This window comes from Pestalotiopsis fici (assembly GCF_000516985.1).
Source record: "Pestalotiopsis fici W106-1 unplaced genomic scaffold PFICI_Scf_9, whole genome shotgun sequence".
In the NCBI taxonomy this organism is placed as follows: Eukaryota; Fungi; Ascomycota; class Sordariomycetes; order Amphisphaeriales; family Sporocadaceae; genus Pestalotiopsis; species Pestalotiopsis fici.
This window is the reverse complement of record NW_006917099.1, coordinates 1,569,727-1,591,002: the sequence shown is the minus strand read 5'-3', so window position 1 is coordinate 1,591,002 and position 21,276 is coordinate 1,569,727. Positions and strand designations below refer to the sequence as shown.

General features: G+C 39.7%; 4 protein-coding genes across 4 annotated transcripts; 3 read left to right on the top strand and 1 right to left on the bottom strand.

Moving 5' to 3' along the window:
• Positions 1-1,037: 1,037 nt before the first annotated feature.
• PFICI_11891 (uncharacterized protein) lies at positions 1,038-1,451 on the top strand (the record flags this gene model as incomplete). The annotated part of the gene is made up of 1 exon (XM_007840472.1): positions 1,038-1,451. The coding sequence occupies one exon, from the start codon at positions 1,038-1,040 to the stop codon at positions 1,449-1,451; it is 414 nt and encodes a 137-aa protein (XP_007838663.1).
• Positions 1,452-2,545: 1,094 nt separating this feature from the next.
• On the bottom strand, positions 2,546-2,788 carry PFICI_11890 (uncharacterized protein; the record flags this gene model as incomplete). Its single annotated transcript, XM_007840471.1, has 1 exon — positions 2,546-2,788. The coding sequence occupies one exon, from the start codon at positions 2,786-2,788 to the stop codon at positions 2,546-2,548; it is 243 nt and encodes an 80-aa protein (XP_007838662.1).
• Positions 2,789-4,160: 1,372 nt separating this feature from the next.
• On the top strand, positions 4,161-7,883 carry PFICI_11889 (uncharacterized protein; the record flags this gene model as incomplete). The annotated part of the gene is made up of 9 exons (XM_007840470.1): positions 4,161-4,240; positions 4,298-4,622; positions 4,677-4,890; positions 4,961-5,473; positions 5,654-6,296; positions 6,365-6,709; positions 6,766-7,248; positions 7,332-7,511; positions 7,589-7,883. The coding sequence occupies 9 exons, from the start codon at positions 4,161-4,163 to the stop codon at positions 7,881-7,883; spliced, it is 3,078 nt and encodes a 1,025-aa protein (XP_007838661.1).
• Positions 7,884-9,157: 1,274 nt separating this feature from the next.
• On the top strand, positions 9,158-13,615 carry PFICI_11888 (uncharacterized protein; the record flags this gene model as incomplete). The annotated part of the gene is made up of 3 exons (XM_007840469.1): positions 9,158-10,087; positions 10,165-10,507; positions 10,563-13,615. The coding sequence occupies 3 exons, from the start codon at positions 9,158-9,160 to the stop codon at positions 13,613-13,615; spliced, it is 4,326 nt and encodes a 1,441-aa protein (XP_007838660.1).
• Between the last annotated feature and the right edge of the window lie 7,661 nt (positions 13,616-21,276).

Here is a 21,276-nt window from a genome sequence, read left to right as displayed (position 1 = left end):
GATTCGGTCCCAGAAGAGATTGCCACCAATCCAGCCTTGCATATGGGGTGAACCCCTCGGCCAGAGGATCAAAGCACAAAACCAGGATGGGGATGACCTACTGCTTGAACAACATCGGCATTCTGCCTTGCAATTGCGTCTCTGAGGACGTATGCTCCGCATGTTTTCGGTATAGTAAATGATGCAGACGACCACATATTGTCCTGAAATTACCACGACTAGCTTTAGAATAACTTCAAATTGCCTGCCCGGATATGTACTTACACTTTCCAGAAACGGAATGCCATGGTACGGGCTTCTCGTCTTCCCGCTCTCGCTCTCTCGATCCAGCTGGGTTGCAGTGTCCGGAAGCTGTTTCTCAGGCACGACACTTATGACGGCTCCGAGGCGCGCGCCATCTTCGTTATGGGTCGGGCAGTAAGGTAGTGTTACCCGAAAGACAAGGCAATCCCTGCACTGCGATCGCGAGGCTGCAGCCTGCATGGCCTTTCGTGTGCTTGCACTCGCCTGGACTTCATGCACCTCCCTTGCGCTGCTGTTCTGAGCATCTCGCTGCGTGCGTGAGGCTGCGCGAGCATCGTCCGGGGTAGAATGCGTGATTGCGTATAAGGTAACTACTACTTAGATAGGTGATTTATGTCCGCCAAGATGACGAAATGCATGTTGATTGCAGACTCCAAACAAATAAAGTGCTATTCGTACCACATCAGGCAAAATCCATCCCCTTAACAAATTGGAGACGGGATCTATAGGTACCTTTTTATGGATGGGATGGTGTGTGGTGACACGGTAGAGTCACTGACCCTCATTCAGGAAGACGCACCTGTATGTATACATAGGCGGTACTGGAGTCGAGCGGGGATAGCAGCGGAGCCGCAGTTCACAGGGTTTTTAGCTTTCCCCCCTCAGCTACCCAGCATCTGGGGAAGGATTCTGGAGGTTTTTTTCTTCTCTTTTTTCCCCACATACCGAGACGAAGCACGAATAAGGAAACTTTTGAATAGTCGCATGCTTGGCCGTTCACCACTACTGCCAAAATGCCTCAAATTCAAGGGCGAATTCGCTACGTGCAGAAACTCCCAAAGTATGAGACAGAGAAGCCCTTTATCGCTGCGATCCCTGAAGGGACTGTGGATCTTGAGAAAATCCCCATTACCAACCTAGAGTATGAGGAGAAACTCGTTGACTTTGTCGATGTTCGACAAGCTCTTACCGACTTCACATTGCAGACCTCCGGCTTTCAGTTTTTGAGCCACAAGTCCAAGTATCCCAGGGTTTCAACTACGGAGCTTGACGGCTACCAACGCGAAACCGAGGATGTTCTGAAGAAACTTCTCGATGCTGAAGAGATTGTTTGCTACGATTTCAGGGTGAGATTGCCACTACACAGGTCTCCTCTTGTCCTGCTAAGAAGAGTGTCCTTCCTAGCTTCGCAAGAACGTCCCGTATAATCAGGATACTATTGATCTTGGGGATCCACTACAATACCTACAACTAGCAACCGGTACGATACTATTATTGCTCTGATTGTCTATCAACATCGATACGCATGCCGTGAAGTCAAGTGTTAACCCTATTTACATATCCAGACGTACACACTGGTATGGCCCAGCGACTTTCACCGTGTCTATCCAGAGTCTTGTTTTCTAATACACAAAGATTACACTTTTGTCAGCGGTCCCATCACCATCAAGCGTGTTTTGCAGGAACATAATTTGGAACATTACATGAAGCCGGGATACAGGTTTCGGCTGGTCAAGCAAGTCCTACACAATTCCTAATCTTCTTGTGTGAAGCCTCCGCTGACTTATCGTATGTATGCAGTACCTGGAGGAGTGCTATCCCGATGATCACAGATATGCCCTTGGCATTTTGTGACTTCCGAACCCTTGAGACAGGCGATGTCATAGCTGGTGATCGAGTACGTCCGGATGGAACTGGTGAGATCTTTCACGGACACTTCAACCCAAATCACAAATGGTCAGTCCTTGGCATCTTACCCGCTCCGACACGGATGTCTTGCCTGGTGATGTTCCTGGAACCTTGAAACTGATCAGGTGCCGCCATGGACAGGTATTTCCTCGACTTCATGACCCGGGATGAGCCAGTGGTCTTCGTGAGTTACGACTCCATGGCCGGCCACCAAGCACGTCGTAAGCTTGCCCTGCACATATTTACCTTGACCTTGTTGCTCACACCGCCATTCAGTCTGTCCTCATGTTTCATTTCACCCAGAAGGACGCGAGGCAGGATGCAGAGAGAGTTATGAGACGAGAAGCCTCGTCATTACAAAGCTCTAGATCATAATAAAAAGTCAAGGTGGCGAGCAGAAAGTAGGTAGGATTTTCATTGGGTCCATCTGGTCCTTGGATTCGAATGAAGGAACGTAAATAGATACAGCCTAGGAGGAAAAGAGAGAATACGAAGGGCCAGTGCACATTTCGATAAAGGAATGAAGCCTCAAAACCTCTCCGTACAGCCTCAGCCGGTCACAATCTACCTCTATCTTGCATACAGTTTGTAACTCAAGGTTTGTGACATAATATTAGAAACCACCTCGGCCAGCCTGGTCACAATACAAACGAGTACCCACGCCCTTCACTTCAATGACGGCGCTGTTCTTCTTGTCCGGCACGTAGGACTGCTTCCATGGTTGCAACTTGTCCTCGAGAATGAGGTGATGATCGACAACATTGTCACCGTTCTCACTGAACTCAAAGCCAGGAACGACGGCGAAGGCGGAGGCCATGGGGCCAGTGGGCGCGGGGTCTTTGTGTGGCAGAGACATGGAGACAGATTTTCGAGCAACTGTGGACTCTGCTCGATTCTAAAGAAGTCTGGGTCTCTAGTTAGTAACGTAATTGAGAGGTGCATATCCATGTAAATGGAAGGAAAGACGGGTTTGTCCAACTGACTTGGTTTGCTTTTGATGATTTTGAATGTCACTTCAGTCGAGTATACCAGCGACTGTTTTTTGTTTTGTTTTATCTCCGTTTGGAAAATTTGATGCTGACGACAAAGTAGCGAGATATGTAGAAAAAAGCGAGGGTCTTTTTGCAGTTCACATCTCCCAGACCGCGAATGGTCTAGGTGTGACTCGGAGCCTGTTCTCGGTATCATGTTGTTGCACTGACGTAGTCAGTACCCACCCCAAATCACCTGCTCGGGTACTAGGCAGGTAGGTACTAGGTAGGTACCTAGGTACCAAGTACATATGTAGGTATATTAGATAGCTCTTCAGCGCCCCTCTTTTGTAGATGTATAGGATCAACTCAGATTTCTTCCCAACGTTGCCTCGATATTTTCTTCCCCTTCATATTGGCTCAAGTGAGATATGTCCCGAATTGTGATGTCACGTCCCGAATTTGCACATGTAAGGGACAGCGCACCTCGAAAATTTCACTTCCAAAATCTAGCAAAACTCTCGTTCTATCGTCGCTACAGCCTCGTCAGCCGTCATCCCTCCCTTCTCCCTGTCCCCTAGTGCGTCATCCAGGCATTTCTAATTTTCAGGGATTTGAGTACCGTACAGGCTCTCAGTTGGTGGTTGTGCGAAGTTGCAACGATGTTGGCGGGGTGGGATGGTGACCCCTGGATCCTGCATCGAACCGGGCGACCGTCCAGTTACCAGGATGGCAAGCAAATGCGAGGGTGTCGGTACAGTGCGGATGGGATTCAGCGCATGCCATGGTGTTGCTTCCTCAAAGCCAATAATAACAAGACCAGTTCAACCCCTGTCGCCGCCTTCCACGGCTGTAGTCATACGTTGCCTGCCACTTCAGTCACGTCCCTCATACCCGGCTTGACCTGATTGTGATTTACTTCTTCATGCCCGGTGTCTACTCGCCTCCATTCTCCCGGTCGGCGGCATCAATCGTAGACCTTTGACGTTACGCTGCAAAGGACTTACCTAGGTACTCTGCCATCCCACTTCGACCGGGCACATCTTCCAGGTCCCTCGTGACAAAGCGAGAATACTGTGGCGCCGTGGCTGAATCAGACACAAAAAGCACAATAAAGGCCTATCTAATACAGATCTTCTACCGTCATAAGTTGTGCCTGTCCATTTAGTTCTCACTTGTCTGTGCTGCCCTGGGCTATTTCAGCGTCCTGAATACAGAAAGGATAGCACATCTTCTACCACGAACCACGGTGTTGCCATGTCTTCAGCCGAGTTTGACCGGCTTACGCTGGCTGAAGACTCGACAGACTCCAATAGAGTGACGCCCTTGTCCATCCTGTAGGTGCCGTTCAACTTGCAAAGATGTCTCTCACGTTGTTAATAAAAGAAATGCAGGGACGACGATGAATCTCACCAAATAATATGTGAAGAGTGGTGGGAAGAAGCTTTGCGATGTTGCAAAGACATGCTCAATGATGAAGATTATAAGACCTTGGAAGAATTCGGTTCAGAAGAAAAGTTTGTCGAGGCTCTTCTGGGGCTTAGGGAGGATTTTGGGACCACAATCCCCCAAGGCATCTCCAGACTTCTAGGCGAGACGGAATTTTTCCGTCAGCAGTTCCGAGACATACTGGCCAACTTCATGTTTATTATGCTTCCAAGATCTGTGACAACTGGTATGGCCTGGGGACTCACCTACTTAGTGGTACAAGTCATGGCGGTGAGTGAACATCCATATATCAAGCATCGACGCTATTTGCTGATAATTTCACAGAAATATGTCAAACGAGATGATGATACGGCATCGAAATATGCCAAGATGATCCTTGACATCCGTCGACAGCTTGCCTTGGTGAAGCGTGGCACCCCTCGCGACAAGGATATGGATCCAGCCGAGAAACAAGAACTCCGGCACGTTTATATAACCATTCTTCAAGCCTTGATTCAATTTTGGAGAGACAGCATCAAGTATCTCCGAGGCATTCCGAGTAAAGAAATATCCCGTCACAGCCCTGTCGTTGTTCTAGTTCTGAAACTAACGTCTCAAAACTCGAACAGAGACCTCGGATGTTCAGCTCGAGCAGGAATGGAAGGACATTGAGAAATCCTTTGCCAAAGCCTTTGCAGCCATCGGAGAGACCGAGAAGTTCTTGGAAAGGTACTACAAGCAGACCAATTTCCGCCAACAACCAAAGCAACCGGACGGCGTCAAATTGAAGATCTTCCCTGTCCACACAATCCCGCCCCCCATGACGTCTCTGTTCGTCGGCCGGGAAGACATTCTGACAATCATGGGTCAATGGCTGCAATCTGATCGCCATGATCGCAACGGGTTGGCCATCTACACACTGTGTGGAATTGGTGGTGTTGGGAAGACTGAGCTCGCACAAGAGTATGCTAATTCTGCCAAGACTAAACTCGATGCTGTCTTTTGGGTCATGTCCGAGAAGAAAGATTTACTCGCGGCAGAGTTTTCAAACATTGCAGTGCAGCTGCACCTCGAGGGAGCAAAATTCGACGGAGACGCTGCGAACAACCGCAGACTGGTGCAAGACTGGTTTCGTACGGCAGGTGAGTTGAGTCTCCTACCTTGTTCCTGCCGAGGCGCTCCCTGTGTTCGTACATGATGCCGTACTCAGTTAGGGTCACCCTCGCACAGCTTTTCTCTTACATCCCCTATCATGTCCTGGCTCGTCTAGCTTGTCTGCGGGGGCTAACTGCCTGGAACGCCTTGCGTTGCATGTTATCTAGACGAATCTTGGTTGCTAATCCTGGACAATGTCGAGGATTTTGATCATATCAAAGACTATCTACCACCTCCTGAGAGCAAAGGATCTGTGATAGTGACAACGAGGTACCCTGGTTTGGCAAGGCGTTTGTCACTCCATGGAGGCCGCAGCAGCACTGTCGAGAAGCTCGGCAAAGACCAAGCCAGGAACCTATTTCTTGAACTTCTGTTTAGGGAAGAGGAGAACAGTACCACAGCCAAGGAAACCCAATTTCAGGCTCCGGAACTCCCGCCTCAAGAAGTGAAGGCCCTTGATTTTCTGCTCAAAGAGCTCGACGGTCTGGCTTTGGGGATTCAGCAGATGGTTGCATCGATCAAACATGGCCTCCCGTCTTGTACTCATAACCTAGCCAAATTTGTGAAACGATACCAGAAACACCTGCCTCACCTTCTCGAGAAAGATCCGGCTATGAGGCCACACAGGCTCAACACGCTCTGGGCAATGACCTTCGACAACATGCGGACGCATTCAAGCAATCCATACGCATGGAACATACTTGGTACTCTGTGTTGTTTTCAGCCTGATGAAATTCCAATGAAGGTATTCCTCGACTTGAATCCCTCACTCGCTGCGGGAAATTTGGAGTTCTGCAGCGATGAGTTTTAGTACGCATGTTTCCATCAACCAACACTCTACTCCATTATATGAACATTTACCAACTCACGTAACACAGCGTCGTCGATGGTATCAGCTTCTTGCGTAACCTCGGCCTGGTTGATGTGCAGGGCGAGTCGGACGATCGGATTAGCCTTCACCGACTCACCCAAGTCGCTTTCATACTCCAGAAAGACCTCGAGGGATCAGAACGGCAAACAATATTCGAGTCTGCCTCCGTGTTAATCAACGACGCTTTCCCGAAGCAGATCGAGGGACGCATGATGTATGGAGACTGGGAAAAATGCCGGGAGTACATCAAACATGCCATGTCGCTCTATGATTTGTACGGGCGGCTCAAAGGGGCGTCGTTGCCCCTTAGTTGCACGCAAGCGTTCGCTGAGCTCATGACCAACTGCGCCTGGTGAGTGGAGTTTTTGGACAGAGCTCTGGATACGCCAAATGCTGACCAGTGGCTAGGTACGTAAGTGATCTTGGCGACTGGGACGATACCCTTCAGCTTACTCATGGTGCCGCCGAAGCTTGCAAAGAAGTCGACGAAGGGGGCTTGACTCGTGCTCATCTTCTCAACACGGAGTCCCAGATCCACTTTTCCATGAACAAGCTCGATAAATGCCGCGAGGCTCTGGAGGAAAGCCAGCGAATTCGAGAGAAGCGTCTTGGCCTCGTGCACGAAGAATTGGCCAACACGTACATGAATTTGGGGAACCTAGAGGCCGCCGAAGGCAACTATGACAAAAGCCTCGACTTCTACGAACGTTCAATCCACATACGGGAGCAGATTCCCAACCCAGGGGCTCAGTTGATGGTCGGTCTCTGCCACCTGAACCTTGCTCGAGCTTTGCTGTGGAAGGGAGATTTCGAGAGCTCGGGGGCTGAGCTCGATAAGAGCCAAAGCATCATGGAAGAGCATGGTGGTGAAAATTACCACGACATTGTGTTGTAAGAACCCTTTCTCGCCTTGGCCTTGGCCGGTGACATGGACCCTAGCTCACTCACGGCTCCTCACTAACTATGTACTCTAGTGTTCACTTCATGCGTGGCAACCTCTACTTTGAACAGGGCGACTTGGAAAAAGCCAGAGAATTGTATCAGGCCTCACTAGACATGCTTGTAGCCCAAATGTCGACACATCCAAAGGTGGCTGCGATCCACTTCAAAATTGGAACAACTCACTACCGGTTAGGCAGGTGGCAAGAAGCAATGTCAGTCAGACCTCATTTCTTTCCAGTTTATCCCAAATGCCATGTTCTTAACCAAAGACTAAAACATTTCTTGGCAGGGTGGCACTATCCAAAGCACTCCATGTTGCACGAAACCGAGAGGAAAACACGCTTGGAGAACAGGCACGCATAATACGCAGACAAGCGCAGGTGCTTGAGTCTATTCCATCGCCTGGGCCGAGCGTGGAACTCTTGCGACTTGTCAATGGAGACTCTCGCGATTCCGAAACGCTGCGAGCAATTGCGGAACGCCTGCGTTTCAGGGTCACCGGCATTGACTCCTTCCAGGCTCGCTATACCGACGACGAGGAGGAGATTGCTTTCAACATGCTGGTCGGCTTCTTTGACCGCTGAGCAGAGAGATATTTTCTGAGGGCGTAGCAAAATCTATACGATGTCAAGCTGACTTGGGACTCGTGAGCTCGAGACGGATCCATTCCAGGTTGCGTGTCCTCCAATAACAGCCGGTCCTTGGTGACGTAGGTGAATTATTCAGTATTAGACAAGTACAACAAGTCTTGCTGGCTTCGGTCTGTTGTAGCGGCGAAAGGGCTAGCTATGGTGCGCTATTGTGCGCCCTACGAAGTTTGCAAATACCAGGTTGTCAGCTTCGAAGCGAAGAAGCCGCACGCTGGAGGCTCAAGAATGAAATTAGTATGAGTGTATCGCCAGATTGGCTATGTCGTAAGAGGTACGGGCTTTTGCGCTTGAGGATTGAACGAAATGTCGTTGCCAACGAATGTCAGATTGAGCGAACTAGCTGCTCCTATGCTAGATATCTCGGACTTATCACTCGGAGTCTAATTTACCAGTCATAACTTGGCCTGCTTTTTGAAGCATGACGTGAAGCAAGCGTGCAGACTCAGCCTCGTTGGGCGACTTTCAAATTGCATTCAAACTGTAATAACGCAAACTATTATGCCTCCAACTAGGCACGCCGCTCCGCTCTGGCGTGGTCTCTCCAGTACACGTAGATCTGACGCAGTGGAGTCAAGTCACTCGCCCACCAGCCTTTGGTATACTTGGAGGGCTTCGCTTTGGTTGTTGATGCATGCAAGATTTCCGTGGTAGCTGTCATGAGGTGACCCGTCTTCTCTTGGACCGAAACGGAAGTATCTGGTTCTTTTGATCCTTGACCACGCCGTGAAATGTGAGATGACCAATGGAGTTGGCCAATACACGCATATATCTAAACTCCCTGGAATCGATCAAGCGCAACTTGTCAGAGAGAACATACCTTCCCACTACTCCGGCCACGAATGGCAAGCTAGACGACAGATCCAAGAGCGTTCAAAAGACGTGACAGAAGTTGATGTAGGGGCTGTACCTCACAGCTTTCAGCGGATTATCACTTTACTTTACAAAATCTATGCAGCATGACAGGCTTGTATTTCAACGGAAATTGGAACTACTAGTGTTTATTTAATTGAAGCCAAGTGCGGTACAGATATTCCCGTGTAATATGACAGGGGTCGATCACTTGCTGACTCATACAGCTGCAGTCGCCCTGCTTCTATGAGTGGAGCTTCCAGCCAGAGTCTCCGACGCGAGGGGTAAAGGATTGTGACTTGACAGATACCACTACCACCACGCTGACGATCGAGAAAATATGCGAAGGCTGTATCGAAATGACGACAAATCAAAAGAAGTCGAAAGTATATAGGGTTCAGGGATTGCCAGACCGCCCAGGCTTTGATAGATATGCCGCAACCCAGCTCATTGCCAGTGCCATCAACGACCCTACTGTGACGGCTGGCGACATCGAGATCTACTCCCTAGCTCCTTCTGTTGACCCACACAAGATATGGAATCGCAAGGTGGCAACCGTCATGTTCAGCCATGCGCCATCACCTTTGGCCACAGCAGAAGGTTCGGACAAGTCCGTTGATTCAGAATGGCGGTTTCCCGTCCCTGGATTCCCGGAGCCGTTGGTCTTGGACTCTCATTTCTTAGGACTTACGGTGCTAAACGATGTCAGTGCGACTGAACATCGATGCGACTGCATTGTTCTGTCCGGTCTCGCGAGCCATCCCTTTGGATCATGGCAACCAAAAGGTGACAACAAGTCCTATATGTGGATCCGAGACACGTTACCCACCAGTATGGATGGAGTTCGATTCATCTTGTTTGGCTATGACACGACTCTAAAGGACAGTGACTCGTTCCAGACAATTGTGGACCTGTCGAACAGTCTTTATTTGACACTGCAAACAAATGGCTGGGCATCTCCTTCCACGAAACCTCTCGTGTTCCTTGCTCACAGTCTAGGTGGCGTCTTGCTCAAGCAGCTCCTCGTGATACTAGCAGGAGCAAATGAAAATGCTCAGTTTATGCTGAGCATAATCAAGGGAGCCATCTTTTTTGGCACTCCCAGTCGTGGTATGGCCCTTGCACAACTCCTGACTATGGTTGGAGACCGGCCCAATAAAGGCCTGGTCGAACATCTCTCCGAGACATCGAGTTTTCTACCCAACCTGGAAACACAATTCGCTGGGATATCGCATCTACAGAGAATGAACCTTTGTTGGGCTTATGAGACCAAGACATCGCCAACAGTCGTAGGTAGCCATTCGTTGCCTCCTTGTGTTTATAACGTAGTCCATCCTTCAATAGGGTCTTTCTGACAGCCATATAGGAAAAGATCGATGGAATATACAAACGATCAGGTCCAAGATCAATCATGGTCGATCACCAATCCGCGACAGGATATCGCACTTTGAATCCATCGTCTACTATTCAGATCGACGAAGACCACTCGCATATGGTTAAATTCAACGTAGGTGACCGCAGGATACCGATCATTATCAACAAGATCCGAGAAATCTGCTTTTTAGGCGAAACACCTCATCGGATGGAACCCACTGCGTTAGCGATGAACATGAGCTCTGGTGTCCAGTATGAGAGTGACACTAGCTATGCAAGACAAGATTTACTGGATGATGCACGTAACTCTGAGTTAGTAGGCTGGGACTATGATTGTATGAATACCAAAAAAATCAAGCTGACCATAAAACACATTACTAACTCATGTAGTGATCATATCAGTTCTCAGGGCGCCAGAAAGAGACCAAAGATATGGCCAGATTGTCCAAAATGTTGGCCATACCTTTAGCTGGGCCTTTGAAACTCAGTCGATTGGCTTATCACAGTGGCTAAGGGAAGGCGAAGGAATATTTTGGATCAATGGTAAGCCCGGCTCAGGAAAATCAACATTCATGAAATTTCTCTTAGACGACGACCGGACAAAAGAGTTTTTGCACTACTGGAGATCAATGTCTGGACAGATCATTGCAAGCTTCTTCTTTCATCATCGCGGTACTCACCTACAGAAGTCATTTGAAGGCCTGTTGGGAAGTCTCTTGAGTCAACTGTTGGAGGGAGATGTCCGCCTCCGCGGACTCATCGGAGATTTCCTCTCCGAAAAGTCCACCGGTCTATACGAAGCCGTTCAGTCCGACGTGAAAACACTTTTCCAGTTATGCAACATCAAATCCGACAGCACTGTGCACCAGAAACACATGGTCACTCTTTTATGCGAAAATCCGTCACTGAAGCTGCACCGTCTTCTTCAAGACCACGTACCGTACCTGAAGTCGGCTGATCGCTCGTTGATTAAAAAGACACTTCTTCGTGACTTTGACGGCATTTCGCATGCCACCAGTGATAAGAGTGTCTACGCTGCGGCGGAACAGAACACGCTTCGAAAACTCTTACCCACATTTACTGAGAATGAAGAGAAAATCAAATTCATCATTAGGAGTTGGAGTGAAAGTCTCGACATATCTGGTCAAGTCGGAAACTTTCTGACAGAGGCTGAGCTGAAGCCAGACAATAAACAACACATCACCAGGTTGATTGGGCGGCAAAGAGCACGCCAGAAACGTCAAATCAGCATTCAATTAATGCAGTGGACACAATCTGATCTTGAGCAAGGACTTCGACGAGTTTTTGACCAGGACGCTTTTGATCTCGAAGTTTGTTTATTTCTCGACGCCCTGGACGAGTATGCCGGCAGCCCCGAGGTCGTTTCTGCGTTTTTGAAAGACCTCGTCAAGGCAAAGTTGGGATCAAAAACACGGACCAAGATCCTTTTTTCAAGCCGCCCGTGGACCGTCTTCCGCGATCACTTTGGGACCTGTCCAAGCTTCAGCATTCACGAGCACACCTTGGAAGACATCCACGAGTACTGCGCTAGCTCTCTACCGGAATGTAGCAGAATCAAAGCGCTCATTCGCCCGTTCGTGGGAGATATTGCCAACCGTGCTAGAGGTGTGTTTGTTTGGGTAAGATTGGTTATGACAGATTTGGTCTCCTTAGTGACCGCGACTAACGAAACGGACGAGGAGTTGCCTCAAAAGTTGCGTCACTGTCTCGATTCACTTCCCGACGAGCTTGAGGAATACTATTCAGCAATCATCCACCGACTCCCAGCATCCACGAGAAAGCAAACGTATATCCTTTTGGAATGCTTATCGCGATCTTCGGACATAATCTATCTGAGTGAGGTTCCGGAATTACTTGCTTGTGGAATGTCTGATTCTCTGTCCGAGGCTTTGGTTGCCATTACAAATGAAAATGCACCTGGTTTTGCAGATCCAGAAGGCCACGTTGGAACTATTTCAGGAGGGATAATCGACATTGTGGCCGGTAACGGTCTTCAGTACTCAGCTCTCTCGGACTACAGCAGAAATTCGTTGAAAAACAAGCGAGATTGCGTATTGCAGCTAATGCATCAGACAGTCAAGGACTGGATGGAATTACCCACATTCAAGCACACTGTTTTAGGAACTCGCGCGGACATGACACCGGAGAATGGACACAATTTTCTTGTCAAGTTTTACACCTACGTCAATTGTGGCCTGGGTAAGAGATCGATGGGAAGTTCGTCGGGCTCTGCTATCCTCGACCACGCTGTTCAGGCTGAGATGACCACTGGAGTCAGTCAGTACATGTATTTGTCTCGACTTCCTGCGAATGTTCTAGGACACGTTCTTCGCCAGAAGAATGACTGGCCTGGGACATTCACAAGACACCCAGATATTCCACAACGCAGAGGGTATGGTGGAGGCATGCCGGTTAAAGATATCGATTGGCTCTCCAGTACAGGAATCCCAGGCAGCACAGAAGTTCCGGGAAGCGCAGGGGGACCAAGCGAGCTGGGCGTGCCAGGCAAGCTGACAGAACCACCGGGAGGTCTGGGAATACCGGGAAAAGAGAGAGTACTCCAAAATACTCGAGGGCCCTCGCACGTTTTGGCATCTGGGCTATACTTTGCAGTTGTCGGCGGATTATCTCTGTACCTAGCAGATTCTGTTCAGCATGACAGTTTCGTATTCCAAAGGTCGTCCGAACCACTAGTGTCCATTTTGTTGGAATTAGTGCTTTACAAATCGGCGGTACAGCAATCGGACATGGTCGCAGCGCGTCTGGAATCGGCCAAGCTCATTTTGAATAATGGCTTCAGAATCCAGCTATATCCTGACGCCTTTTCACTCATGTTCGAGGGAATTTGGAGGAGCCCAAATCAACAGACTGCCGTCATATATGCAGACCTTGTGTGGGTAGCCGTTCGGAATGGGTTGTCTGTGGCAACCCTCTTTGGCATTGGCCTCGATCCAGGGAGTCCAACGAGTGTGTTACATCTCAGTCCACCGACACTTGCAGAGTATCTCCTAGAGAAGGGTGCCAACCCCAATAGGCTGAATGGTGCAGGGCAAACTCCTCTTGATTATATTCTCGAACCAGACTCAGTGTTCCAGAGAAGTCCCTTTGGTCTTGACTGGCTCTATGATGTAGTCCGACTCTTGATCAAGAACGGCGCCCAGCGACGCAAGGGTACAAGACACAGCCAGCGACTCCAGGGCCACAAGCTCCTTCAAAGATTAAATGACAGCGGCTATGATATTGGTCCGCTTTTGTCGCTACAGAGTCAATCACTGAGCTTGGATGAACAGAGTATACCGCCATCTGAGCCTGGAAACGGAGTGGCAGACGTGCCTCCATCCGATACATCTGCTGGACAAGAAACGGCGCGCAACAGACTTGCAAGATTATTTGGCGGATCCGGCGGTTTCTTCAGATGGTAATTCTTCTCGCATTATGATACCCTTGTTAGTGGAGCTCAAATAATAGAGATTGTGTTACTGCTTATTGAAATTGCTTGTTATTGTGGAAAGGTTGCACACGGATAATGACTGTAAAGTAATATACTATGTAAAAGGGTGTAACGGCACAAAACGAGAGATAAAAAGAGAAGAAGAAAAAGAATTATATTTAAACCTTTAATTTTAAATTTTATATATTATAAGCTGTTATAAGTTTATGGTTACAGCTATGTGGGCGGAACGTACAAGGTACATATATGAATGGCGTTTTTCAATAGGCTGCCCTTTGGTGCTCCATAAGCGTCTGGCTGCGCCCTAAGAGCGCTATAGCAGCCAGTAATATTTTGTTCTCGGCAGCGGCAGGATGCCCTACGCTATAGTGTCGGGCCATCGTCATTCGCGTCATTGACAAAATAGCTCATCTGCACGTCAATACTTTAGACTACCAGGTAATTACTTACAGCTTACGTGCCATTGACCATCACTAGGTACTGTTTGTATGCTCACAGCCGGTCACTTGACCACGAACCCTCTGCATCGGCCCTTTGGTAGCTCAGCCTGGTAGAATACTTGCAATTTCAAAGTCTGCCGCTGAGTCAACTCCGTTCCCAAAGATCCACTCACTGCACGCTCCTTCATGTTGCACCGACGTAGTCAGTACCCACCGCAAATCCCCTGCTTGCGTGTATAGTTTGCTTTTCAGCACCTCTCTTTTGTAAATTAGAGATTAACTTAGATATATTTCAATGCTTCCTCGATCATCCCGTTTTCACCTTCCCCTTTAAACATTAGCTTAAATGAGAACTTTATAATAAAATACCTAATATTCCGTAAATTAATGGTAGGAAAAGGAAGAAAGAGGTTCCTAATTATAATTATAGCTATAAATATAAAAGTCCCTTACCCGTGGGTTAATGGTTTTAGCGTTAATTTAACCCCTTAAGCCAGCTTAATGGGCTAAAAATATTATAACTTTAATAATATTATAATTAATTTCGATATTTCGACGATTTCTTTTACGAATTTTTATTATAAAAAATTAAAAAAATATGCGTTAAATTCGCAAAGCTAATTTATATAAAAAAAACGTATTAAAATTTTGTTATGGCAGATATTATATAGCACCGTCCCAATCCCATGGGCATATAGGTCCCAGTTCGTGATCGTTTCCCAACGATTGCGAGCATGCTCTTTGGCCATTATCGTATAATAATAGCAGTATGCCTTGATAATTATGCTCGCATCTATAAAGCTCCGGTTCGATGCACGGTTCGACCTGCACGCAGGTGGCCAGCTAAAAAAACTCTAGTTTTGCGTAGAAATGCGCGGGTGAGAGATCCAGCTCTGTGAGGTTATATGTTGTTATAGACCTCGGAGGGTTGCCACACCTTTATTAGCCACGGGCCGTTAGAGTGGTATGCGTACGTAGTGCCTATATACTCCGGAGGGGAATCTCCCCTTTATCGTAAGGCATTCGCTAGCTAATCGGGATACTGTCCTATAGCTAATATATATATGGCTGATTTGTACGCTGTGTACGCGTACGGTGGTGCTGCTGCACCATAAAGCTGGGAAGCCCGTTGATTTGAGTTGAGTTAATGGCTGGATAGCTGCCATTTCGGTAGCCTGTTCGCAATCGGCTTTTAACCCGTTATACCTTGGCTATCGGGGTCGATGGCCCTGGGAGAGGGGATAGTTGTTATGGCAGATACTATATGTGTCAGATGGTGGATTATGGTTCCCATACACTGGCGTATGCTTGAGCACACGGATTAATATTATGGTGTCCAGATAAATATACGGGACCTCTTAGGGATTAGCCGGGGCCACTTAAATAAGCGTATACCTTATTAAAATTAAAAAGCGTAAAATATAAATTAATATATTATATAATTAATATTAATATTAAATTAATTTAAATTTTAATAAAAAAGTATTATTTTAATTAATAATTAAAAGTTTTAATGCCTCCGCCGAAATTATAAAAATAATAATTATAAAAAAAGCCGGAATCGGCCTAACGGTATCGTTAAAAATAACCTTTGATTAAAATAATTAAAAATATGCGTTTTAAATTTAGGTATAAATTACCGGATTAATTAATTATTTTAAAAATAAAACGATTTTAATTAAAACCCTAATTAAACCGGATATTAAAAAAACTAAATATATAAAAACCGCGGTAGCGATTTTTGAAGCTATAAATAAAAATAATAATCCGAATATTTAAAATAAAAAAAACGGGGAATAAATAATAACGGATTTTACCGAAAAAAGTTAAAAATCGTTTAATTTCGATTATAATTATTATAAAATAAAAAAGGCTATATACGCTAAATAATATATAGCGATTAAAGAAATTATAAAATAAATAATTATTACGATTTTTTTAAATTTTTTTTTTACGTATTATTTAATTAATAAGCCCTTATATAAATAATATAAAAATTTTAAGGCTCGCTATAATAAATTAGCTTTAAATAATAAAAAAAAAGCAAAAAAATAATATTTTAAAGCTTTTAAACCTCCGAAAATATTAAAAAAAGCTATAAATTAAATTAATAAATAAAAAATAATTATAGCGAAAACCTAAATAAAATAAATAATTAAAATATAAAATAATTCGGCTTAAATTATAAATTTTTTAAATGCCGTTATTTTAATTATATTATAATAAGCCGCTTTTTATTAAATTTATAAAAAATAAAATATTTTAAATAAAAATTTAAAAAATCGGATAATAAATAATAATTTCCGTAAAAGCTTAAATATTTAATAGCCGATTAAGCTAAAAATTAAAAAAAGCGCTTTTGTAATTTACGCTAATAAAGCTAATAAATAGCCTTAAAACGGATAAAATAAAAATATTTACTTTATTAAAAATTAAATACTTTTCCGATTAAATATGGTTAATTTATATAAAAAAAGGGGTAAACGAATTATTTATAATAAAAAGCAAAAGGATATTAAATACCTTATTTGCCACTTTTTTTACGCTTTTAATTTATATTTTTATATATTTTTAAAAAAAGCTTATTTAAGTTTTATTTTTAAAAATAAAATATAAGCACGAATAAATAAAGCTTTTAAAAAAATTTTAATTTATAAAAGCAGGTTCGTAATTATTAATTAAGGTGGTGCTTTCTTATTAGAGTTTAAACTAGTCTGATATTAGTGTTAATTGTATAATATATTGATTTATATTCCGCGCCTTTTAGTTTTAATAAGGTATACGCTTATTTAGGTGGCCCCGGCTAATCCCTAAGAGGTCCTATATATTTATCTAGATATTATAATATTAATCCGTATATTTAAATATACGCCAATATATAGGAATTATAATCTATTATCTAATATACCCCTTTAAATCTACGATTTATCGTAAATTTAGCTATATTTAAATTAAAATTGCTAATTAGCAAAATATAGCTTTTTTTAAAGTTATTCGTTTTATTTACGATAAGCAATTTTAAGTTTTATTTATTATAAAAAATTTTGCTATTTTTTTATTAGCAAGCTTTTCGTTAATTTATTTGCTATTATTTTATTGAAAGGTTTATAAATAATTTTAATCTTTTTTTCTAGGCTTTTTGCCGTAATTAATAATTATAAATATTTATATAACGAAATTTTATTTTTAATAACGCGATTTCGGCGTTAATTAAATTAATAATTTATTTATTATTATATTTAATAATAATAATATTATTATTTAATTATATTAATAGTTTTTTTAATAATCGGCTAACGAATAATATTTTTTTGGCAATTTATACTAAAATAAATAATTTAGCTTTTATAATAAAAATAGTAATTATATTTTATTTATTTAATTACTAATTAATTAATTTTCCGAATAGCTTTATAGCGAATATTTAAGTATTTTTACGATCGATACTATTATCGGCAAATAATGCGTTATTAATAATTATTAAATTAGCGGATTTTTTAATTTTAAGCGAAAATTTTTTAATATTAATTAGGTAAATTAAAGCTTAATTAATAGCTTTTTAATATATTTAGCTTAAATTATTAAGGAATCGAGCTAATTTAATTATTACGAATATAATATTTAGTTTCGTAAATATAGCCGTAAATAGCAATAATCCGATTTTTTTTTAATATTTTTATATTTTATATAAAAGCGTTATAATTAATCGAGGTATAAATTTTTTATAATTTATTAGCGTTATATAAATTTTTTATTTATTTATAAGCTTAGCGATTTTTTTTAAAATAAGCCTTTTAAAATAGCTAAATTATTTTAAATATACGATTTTTAATTATTTTTATCCTAAAAAACCATTATATTAGCTCGCTATTATTAATTTTATATTTTTTTATAAAATATTATATTAAATAATTAATAGCCTTTTTATTTTTATTTTTATATACGATAATTACGTCGTTAACGTAAAAAAAAATTAGCACTTTTTTATTAATAAATGTGTAAGGCTTATATAATATTTAAATATAGCCGATTTCGGCTAAAATTTTTATAAATTTTTTTATTATAATAGCGGTAATATCCGTAATTTATAAAATACTTTATTTAATAATAATATAATATTTTTTTTCGATATTTATCCGGTATTTTTATAAATATATTTTAATCGATAAAAGCGTATATAAACGCGTTTATTATATTATATTATATTAATTTAAAATCGAATTTTGCTATAATCGCGATTAAGGTGCGAAATAATTTTTTTAGCTAATATAGCCGTATAAGTTTCCTAATTTTAGGATTTCGCCTATTAATTACCGCGAACGATAAATTTTGCTTTATACTTTTAAAATTTTCCGTATTTATCGAATTTATATATATATACTTATATATAATTAAAAATCTATTTACCTTTTATTCGTAAATTTTTTTTATTAATTTTAGTTTAAAATTATATATTTTTATAATTTTGTAAATAATTAGCTTTTGCTTAAAGGAATAATTTGCTAAACGGATAATAATATAATTTATAATATTATTTAAAAAAAGCTAGGATTTCCGCTTTATAAATTTTTACCTTTTAATAAAAAAAGTATTTTAGCTTCGCTTTATCGTCCTAATTATTACTTTATTTTGCTTTAAAAATAGCTTTATAATTAGCTAAAAAAGCTATTTGCTATAGGATTATTTTAGGTTTTTTTTTTAATAACGCCGTATTTTTAATCGTAATCGCCTTTATATTATATATTAATAAGGCTAATAAAAATATTTATAATAAAATTTAAAAGGTAAATTTCGCGGTAGTAAAAGGGTATTATTTATCCCTTTTATTTAGCGCTATTTTTTTATTTTTTTAGTTATTATTTTTTTTTTAATTATTTTAATTATCGCCTAATAAAATATCTTTTACGGCGGTTTTTTTACTTTTTGGTTTTTATAAAATCTTATTTTTAAATATTACGTAGTTAATTACGAAATCGGCGATAAGTTGGGTATTAGCATTTAAAAGCTTATTTTTAAATATATTTTATTTTTTGTTATATAATTTTTTTTCGTTTATAATTATATTTTTTATATTAATTAATTTATTCCGATTAAAAATCTAAATTTTATAAATATTAAATAATTTATATCCGATTAAGTATTTTATTTATATTTTAGGTGCTAATCGCTATAAACGGCCGAATTTTTATTATGCTATTAGCGTTATTATATACGCTTTATATCCGAATATTTTAAAATAAATCTAATTAAGCTTATAGCTCGGATTTAGGATTTTTTTTATTTTTATAATTGCTTTATAAAATTTTATATATAATATACGTTATCGGGAATTATAATTCGGCGTACGATTATATAGGTATATTATAAGTTTGCCGATTTTAAGCTAAAATTAATAAAAGAGTTTTACGCTAATACGTATTATACGTTTTTTTTTAATTATACCTTTTAAACGTTTAATAGTTTTATTTTAAATTTATATATAGAATACTAAAGGCTCGAATTTAATATATTTATTTTTAAAATATTTTCCGATTATTTATTTAATTTCGGTAATTTTATTATTATATTTAATAATTTTAATTTTAATATTATATTAAATTTTTATTATATTTAAAAACGATCGGAAAGCATTAATTAATATAATAATAATTTTTTCCGTAAAATAATAATTTTATATATATTCCGTTTACCGATAAATAATTAGTATTTAAAATATATAATTTTCGATTTTTTTAATATAATTATAAAAATTTATAGCTAATTATTCGCTATAATTTTTATTAATTAGTCGTAGCGTTTGCCGTAATTAGCGTTTAATTTTTGCAAATACGTAAGCTTTATATTTTATTATAATTAGTTTTTTAATTTTTATTTTTTAAAATAAATAAATAAAATATTCGAAAACTGCCGGGCCTAGGTATTTTATTTTATAATATTATTATATAATTTTTTTAATTAATAATAGCCTTTTTATTTATATTATATATTTTTTCCGGTAAATAGCAAATAACGTTAAAGGTAATTCGTAAAATTTATATTTAAAAACGTATTATCCGTATTAATTTTAAAATATGCTAATTAAAAATTTATTTTTTTGCGTAATATTATAAAATCGTTTTTATTATTTTAATAATATTTTTATTTTTATAATTAACGGAATAATATTAATATAATTAATAATTTAAAATAATAAATTATATTATTTAATAATAATATTTTAAATCCGAGCTATATAATTATTATATTATATTTATAAATAAATAATTTCCGGTCGTTTAATTAGATAAAATCGTAATTAAAAGCTTATTTATAATTAATAAGCTTTATTTTTATATTTATAATTAAAATCGTTATCGCTAGATTTAAAATAATTAAATAGCGTAAAAGGTAATTTTTTATAAATATTGGAAAATTATTTTATACGTTTGCTATTAATCGTCCGTTTTATTAATTTATATTAATCGGAAGCGATTTTTTTTAATTATTCGTAATATATTAATTCGGCTGGTTTTAATTTTTTTTATATTGCGAATTTATTTTTATAAATTAAAGTCTTTTTTAAAAGCTTTATTTATTTATATTTATATTTTATTTTTAAAAACGAAATTTAAATAAGCTTTTTTTAAAAATACGTAAAAATATAAATTAAAAGTATAAAAAAATAATAAATAAAATATTTAGTATTTTTTTGCTTTTTATTATAAATAATTCGTTTATTTTTTTTTATATAAATTAGCCGTATTTAATCGGGAAAATATTTAATTTTTAACGGAATAAGCGTTTTTATTTTATCCGTTTTAAGGCTATTTATTAGCTTTATTAGCGTAAATTACGAAAGCGCCTTTTTTAATTTTTAATTTAATCGGCTATTAAATGCTTAAGTTTTTACGGAAATTATTATTTATTATCCGATATTTTAAATTTTTATTTAAAATATTTTATTTTTTATAAATTTAATAAAAAGCGGCTTATTATAATATAATTAAAATAACGGTATTTAGGAAATTTATAGCCTAAACCGAATTATTTTATATTTTAATTATTTATTTTATTTAGGCTTTTGCTATAATTATTTTTTATTTATTAATTTAATTTATAATTTTTTTTAATATTTTCGAAAGCTTAAAAGCTTCGAAATATAATTTTTTTGTTTTTTTTTTATTATTAAAAGCTAATTTGCTATAGTAAGCTT